Source organism: Fonsecaea multimorphosa (genome assembly GCF_000836435.1).
Source record: "Fonsecaea multimorphosa CBS 102226 unplaced genomic scaffold supercont1.1, whole genome shotgun sequence".
Classification (NCBI taxonomy): Eukaryota; Fungi; Ascomycota; class Eurotiomycetes; order Chaetothyriales; family Herpotrichiellaceae; genus Fonsecaea; species Fonsecaea multimorphosa.
This window is the reverse complement of record NW_015971635.1, coordinates 1353610-1360555: the sequence shown is the minus strand read 5'-3', so window position 1 is coordinate 1360555 and position 6946 is coordinate 1353610. Positions and strand designations below refer to the sequence as shown.

At 51.7% G+C, this 6946-nt stretch overlaps 2 protein-coding genes across 2 annotated transcripts; one reads left to right on the top strand and one right to left on the bottom strand.

Annotated features, from left to right (window-relative positions):
- Positions 1-404: 404 nt before the first annotated feature.
- Positions 405-1114, bottom strand: Z520_00515 (uncharacterized protein; the record flags this gene model as incomplete). Its single annotated transcript, XM_016771036.1, has 4 exons — positions 405-483; positions 546-590; positions 645-871; positions 989-1114. 4 exons carry the CDS (start codon positions 1112-1114, stop codon positions 405-407), a joined length of 477 nt encoding a protein of 158 aa, XP_016637946.1.
- Positions 1115-3318: 2204 nt separating this feature from the next.
- Z520_00514 (uncharacterized protein) lies at positions 3319-6903 on the top strand (the record flags this gene model as incomplete). Its single annotated transcript, XM_016771035.1, has 1 exon — positions 3319-6903. The coding sequence occupies one exon, from the start codon at positions 3319-3321 to the stop codon at positions 6901-6903; it is 3585 nt and encodes a 1194-aa protein (XP_016637945.1).
- Between the last annotated feature and the right edge of the window lie 43 nt (positions 6904-6946).

Genomic DNA, 6946 nt, shown 5'->3' with positions numbered 1-6946 from the left:
GTCACAGATTGTAGAGGGAGCTCCCCTATCATCTAACAGTCAACATTCCTCAGATGCAGACAATGAGGATACCATGTCAGAAGGTATAGCGGAGGCATTGCTGTCAGTGGCGACAACTTGAGACTCAAATTGGGGGACGCACCGCTCTGCGCTTGATGGTCCTCTCACTGATATACACATGACCTTCTCGCAAATGACTATCAGGGTGGTATCACTGTCATCATGATATTACCTAGTACTACTAGGTAGGCTTTTGAGGCGGTAGTAATCCGCCAGTGGTAATCAATACACTGTTAATGTACAATCCATTCTTCTACTGCTGCTACTGCTCTACTGCTCTACTGCTCTACTGCTCTGCTACTGCTGCTCCACTACTGCTCTACTGCTGCTGCTGCTGCTGCTGTTCATTCCTCCTTTTTAACCACGACTGCTACTTGCTCATCCTTTGCTGTTGCTGCTCCTGTTGCTGCTTCTGCCGCTTTGCTACTACTTGCGTTAGCTCGTGTCTAACAATTGTGTAATGATACATAGGTATGTAGACTCACCGCTGCTGTTGAAGTTGTTGTTGCTGCTGCTGCATTTTGAAGACACTATACGTGGAATTAGTCATGAGATCTCTGAAATAACAAAGATTGTGGACTCACTGTTGTTGCTGCTGTGCTATTGTTGCGGTTGCTGCTGTGGCTACTGTGGCTGCTGTTGCTGCTGTGCTGTGGCTACTGTGTTGTGCTGTTGAGGCTATTGCTACTGTGCTGTCGCTGCTGTGCTGTCGCTGCTGTGCTGTCGCTGCTGTGCTGTCGCTGCTGTTGATGCTTCTGTTGTTGCTGTGCTGCTGATGTTGAAGCTGCTTCGGTTGCCGCTGTTTCTGCTGCTGGCTCAGGGTCAGTGATGTTCTCCTCCTCTTGTGTTTTCAAGGCTGAGACAGGAAATGAGATTGATACGGCAAACGAGTCGAGGTGAACACGGTCGACTGGGTGACCTGAGGTACTGATGGGATGGCCTCAGGTACGGATGGGATGGCCAGAGGCAGAGATGGGATGGCCTCAGGTACGGCTGGTATGCAGGCAGATGCGTTCTGTCGGTTGTGTGAGATTTGTTGCTGGTGAGCCGACATCGTGGGGCTTGAGGAGTGGACAAAACCAATGAAACGAGGAGAGCACAAGGTGAAAGGAGTCAGCGGAGTGTCCTGAGCGTCAATGGTCCTGATGGAACTGATAGGATGCGCTGAGGTTAAAGTGAGGTATTGATGAAACATTGGTCAACCGCGTTTTGCTGGTGTTCAGTGGCTTGCCATGTTTGCATTCGAGAAGGAGTGGACACAGTCACTGGGACCAAGAGTAGCAGACGCATCAAGAAATCAAACTGCTGCAAAGGGATGGGAACGGAATGAGGGCACTTACACTGTGTCAAGTTGTCTCTGGTGAAGAAAAAAGAAGAGGGAGAATGTGTGAAAGTGAAATCGCAATTTATATGTGGGCGGGATTCCGCCTCACGTGCCCTCTCAACTCACGGGTAGTCTGGTACCCTCCTCGAAACCTCACCATACATCACACATCATCTGTCGATAAAAGTTCTCTCCTCAGAAATGCACAGAGATGCATATTCAACTCTGTTGAGAGATTCATTTCACGGCCCTCCGAAGGAATCGATGAGGTAGCTACGCATGTTAGCGCATCCCGAACCAGTGAGTGAATGCAAACATCCAGCAGAGAGGGACAAACACCTTCCTACTGCTCAACGCGCACCAGGGGCACTCAATGGCTGGGGTTGAGGCCATGTAGCCGGTAGTTCGAACTGACTCGAATCGTAGATCTTATTCCATGGGAGTCCATAGTCTCTGCTTCCTCCTCAAGTCGATGTGTCAATGTCCGTTTCCGGTAAATGCTTACCAATGTCCAACGAAGCCGTCAAAGCACAAGTCATACAAGACCGATATCAAGATTCAAGCATTCCAGTAAGAATATATTTACTTTCATTAATTCATTCGAAAAGCCTGCCACGCAACTGAGGAGTTGAAAAGTATGGCACAAGGAAGGTCCTTGCACTGTTTGTCGATACTTGCCTACGAGGCTGGTCTCTGCAGGGGCTACGCCCTTCAGTCGTGACCCATTTCCTGCGTTACGACTGGAGGGCGTCACCCTGGGAATGGGTCATCTATTTCGTTGCTCTCCATGAAGAGAATCAACCCCTTCAAGCCCGTTGTGCAGCCCATCTTGCTTTTGTTATTGGGGATCCATATCCAGACAGAAGTCGCGGTCAAGAGGCCACGGATAAAGAATGTGGTTGAACGCAACCGTTCGGCAAGGAGTTGAAAGGAAGCATGGATTTCATTGTGATGAAAAGTCTATCAGTGTAAGATGAGTGTCGCAAATTTAAGAGAAGCTGAATTCAGATGGAATTTGGCTGGTCCATAGCAATAAGATGGGAGGTGTCGCCGTTGAGAAGCTACCGAACGTTCATTGTTGGCTGGTCGTATTTGTGGTCAGATCAAGGTTTCGCAAAGCCACAATCGTTTGGGGGCACTGATACGAGCACAATCCCTGCGAGCCCCCGTTTATCTTTTGCGCCACGAGGAAGCTTGCGCCGGCCTTTCGAGCCCCGCTCTGGATTTTAAATTTATATTTTTAAGTCCCAAAATCTGGACATAATTCAACCACACACTTTGCCATACATCTGGTTGTGTAGTGTAGAGGTTAGCACAGCGGATTCTGATTCCCAGAGTATTCCGCTAACCCCGGTTCGGTGAGTGTGCGAGAGCTATATTTGGATGGATGTGGGGCTAATTCGACCAATCAGAGTCCGGGCACGACCTTGGCATGCTCTTTTTGCTTTTTGAACATTAGTTTCATTGTTTTTTTGTGGTTGAAAGCGCTCAGACAGAAGGAATTTGAGCTTTGGGGTGGTTTGTGTGCAGGTTTGGTTATTACCTAATGCGGAGTATGGACTGGGGTGGGGTACGATACTGTATATTGACCAATCACGTAACTGACTCTAAAAAGCTTGGCACAAAAATGAATTCAGTATCAAACTAGACTCCCTGGACGTCTCCTTCCAAAAGTGACCATTGACGTCCTGCATATGTTTAGGCCTCTTCATTCGACGCTACATCTGGTGTACAACATGATGTTACCATGTCTGTAGGGATGGGTGAAGAAAGATCGCGGAAGCGGAGAAAGGTGGAAGCCGCTACGACTTCGCATTCAAGTGCCATCACCAGCTCGGATCAACTCCACCAACTGCTTCAATTCCCACCGTCCTCGTCACCAGATGATGTGAAAGCAGGTATGTTGTGGATGGCACACGTGTGAGAAGTCCGTCATGTTAACAGGCGCAGCGGTCGATCGATTCACAGAATTTCTGTCCCAGCTCACAAACCAAGACTTCCCAGATCGGAGTCGTCAGTTGACGGGGCTGAAGAAATACTGTGACGAGCAATCCTCACCTTCACATGATCAACTGGACTTTCCCGATCTTTTGTCTGCATGGTCCAATGCCAGCCAGTCCAACGCTGAAGCCGTCCTCGCCGCCATTCCTCATTGTCTCGCCCAATTTTTCGAGACGATCTCTAGCCATGTCGAGTTCCGCGAGTTCGGAATCTCCTTGTGTCACAGCCTGCTCAAACGAGACCAACTGCGAATACTCGACCGAACCTTGTCGTCACCGAGGTCCAAAGAACATCTCATCACACCGTGTCTACAGCTCTTGACAGAGATCATCAGTTTTGACGGTGGAGCTCTTGCAAGCAATGTCTTCAGTCGACGCGATTTCCTCTACCGGCGGCTCGATGGTATCTTAAGCCAAACGCCGGCAACAGTGGCACAGGCCGCCTCGGTGAGTGCATCCCAGGCAGCCCTGGAATTCGTTCTGGCGAATCTGAAGTACCTTGACTCGGCCTCCAAGTCCGAGTTCATTACGCATGGCAAAACCATCTTCTTTGCAATCCGCAATTTATCCAGCTTGCCTGTGTCTGTTGTCACCAACGCCCTGAAGAGCTTGGAGAGGTCAGTCATTGGCGATGACACGCTCAGCAGGCAAATGAAGGTTCGAGCTTTCAACTCCGGTGTTCTGTCAGCGCTCGGCAAGCTGTACGATTACAAGGCCGACGAAACCAGCGGAGCTTCAGGAGAAGTTCGGGATGCTCTCCAGCGACTGCTGTTACAAGTTTGTACGACTTCAAAGGGGGTGTTGTCTGCCCAATCAGGGTGGTACTCTACCGGAACAAATCCCGATGTTCTTGGTGAAGACGAGAACATGATCGATCTGGGTCTTGATTCTCCTTTCTACTTTGACGACTATTCTGAGAAAGTGCCGGTCAAGAACGGGGCCATCTCCGCCTTTATTCAGACTCTGAGACCCGAAAGCGATGTCCAGCAAGCCGATCTCATCGTGGCGATATTCAATGCTGCCCCTGAACTTGTGGCCGACTACTTCACTAAAAAACAAAAGTTCCTTGCTCCAGCAGGAGATGATCCAAGATGGCGTGGGCAGTTCGCTTTCTTGTTCTCCGTGGTACAGCTCCCGGTGCCCCCAAACTGTGGCTGGGACGAAAAGCTGCCATTGACTCCACCCCCGTTGTCGATCGTTATTGAAAGTATCCTCCCACGCCCGCTCGAACGAGCTGCGATCGGAAAGTGTCTTCGGATGAACGAGGATATCATGACTATTTCCGCGACGCGATTGTTGACAGTGGGTTTCGAGAAGCTCGATTCGGTTTTGAAGGTCTTTGACAAGGCACCAGCCGAGTCCCATCTATGGCAGCAAGCATCCCGTAAACTGATCAGTCTTTTCATCGAGCGAATCCCGCCCCTCTCGGATGTCATCACCACCCTTCAGACGCTGCAAGACGAGAACGAGCAAGTTCGCACATCAGTTCTTGAGTGCATCGCCGCATATCACACCCTCCTGCCCTCGATAACTGCGGGTTCGAAATTCGATTTTGGTGTGCCCTTGAGCAAAAGGCTCCAACTTTTAGAATCCGACGCTGTGGAGACGGAAATAAGGGACTTGATACTGGCTCAAATGGCGCACCTCGTGCAGATTGCATACATTTCACCCGCAACAAAGTGGTTTCACAAAGCGGCATCAGAAGAGGTGTCATTGATTGTACAGCTGCTCAGACGTTGTGCCCAAGACTCCGACAAGCCTGTCACGAAAGAAACCCTCCCCATCCTCAAAAGAGTGTTGTCTGACAAGGGGGTACTGAACACCGATGTCCGATCTATGGATGCACTGATGTTGAGCCTCGCCGCCACCAAAAAATGGCAGCCGGAACTAGCCACTTATCAATTCCTGGACAACTGTATATCGCGCACTGTTCAGAGGCCCGTCAAGTATCTCGATCAACTCGAACAAGCCCAGCAACTTTTGTCCGATGCACAACCTTTGAGTCTGCTCGCGTGCTGCGTGGCAGAGCAATGGACACATTTGGTCAAGAAAGAGGACAAGAAAGGCGTCAAGAATGTCGCGGAGTGGATCGCCAGGTTCTTCTCTGCCCTTGACTCTGCAGGCGAGAATTATCGTGTCATGATGCACTTGAGGGAAGAGATGTTGGGGCAATGTGATGGGAATGAGAAGGCCAAAGAAACACTGGGAAAGGCGTTTGAGAAGCAACGAAAGAGACCTGTTGTCTTACCAGAGGAAGATGTCGACGGGGGGCACGTCCAACAGCCTGAGGCTTCCACAGACAGTGCAAATGGCGCAGAACAACGACAGCACACCAGCCTGGATCTCGCCGAGTCCTTCCCGCCACCGCCCACCATCCCAACATCCCTCTCCGGCCTCGATCGCTGGACGAAACCCGATTTCGAATCGGAGATCCAAAGCGGCCGCCTCGCCAATCTGATCCGATGTCTCATCTTTCCCGAGCCCGAAGTCCGACTTCAAGCGTTCCACATTCTCCAGCAGGTCATACACGCCGTCCAACAGTCTACCTTCGAGGAGAAGACGCAGCTCTACCTCCTGCTGGGAGAACTCTGCGAGACGATCAGAAATCATGGTGTTGTCTCCAACTCGACGTCGTCCACGTCCACCGCAACAGCCACAGCGCCAGCGCCCTCCATAGTGGCGGAGTTGGCAATCCACTTCCTCCCCATCGTCGCCGACCCGGCATCCCCGTTCTACCGCAAAACCAACACGTTCCTCCTCCGCGCCCCCCAATGGTCCGCGTCTCACATCCTGCCTTACTGGCTGAAGGAGACCTTCCTGACCGAACCCGAGATCGACGATCCAGACATTCCCGCGAGCTTTCAGCAGAGCACTAGCGGCGGCGGAGGAGGAGGGACCGTCAACGCCCAAGCGCTCGAAATCGAGCATTTTCTCGACCTCCTCCTCAGCTGTCTCCGAACCTCGGCAGACATGGACCTCTTCCGGCGCGCACAGGTGTTTGCCAGAATATTCTCCCACTACCTCTCCCCCGTGTGCAACAAATCCATCCGCCGAAAGATTCTGAGGGTCGTTGAGCTGGCCACGCGGGTACCCGGCGGGAGTGATACGCTCGTCACCCGGACGGGAGTCAGGGAGTGGTTGTCGATCGCCAAGACGCTTAGGGGACATAGCGGGCATGGGATCGCAGGGTTTGGGAAGGTCGACGACGAGATGGTCGCGTTGGTGGAGGCGGTGGAGGAGCAAGTGGTGAAGACTTGTGATGCTGAGGGCGTCCGGAGGTGGGAGGTCGAAAGGAGGATGTTCAGGGAAGTTATCGAGGATGGTTCTACAGCGAAAGGCAAGGCAGTCGGCTCCGGCGCAGACACGAAGGATCTTGTGGGCGAGGTCATAGTTCGTGATGTGGACGGCGAGGACGAAAGCGAGAGCGAAAGCGAGAGCGAACCTGAAAGTGAGAGTGATACCTCCACCACCACCGACACTGACCCCGAGACTGAGTCCAAGACTGGAACCGACGAGTAGAAACGAACATAGAGGTTTGGAGATCACAGAGCAAGAAGACAAT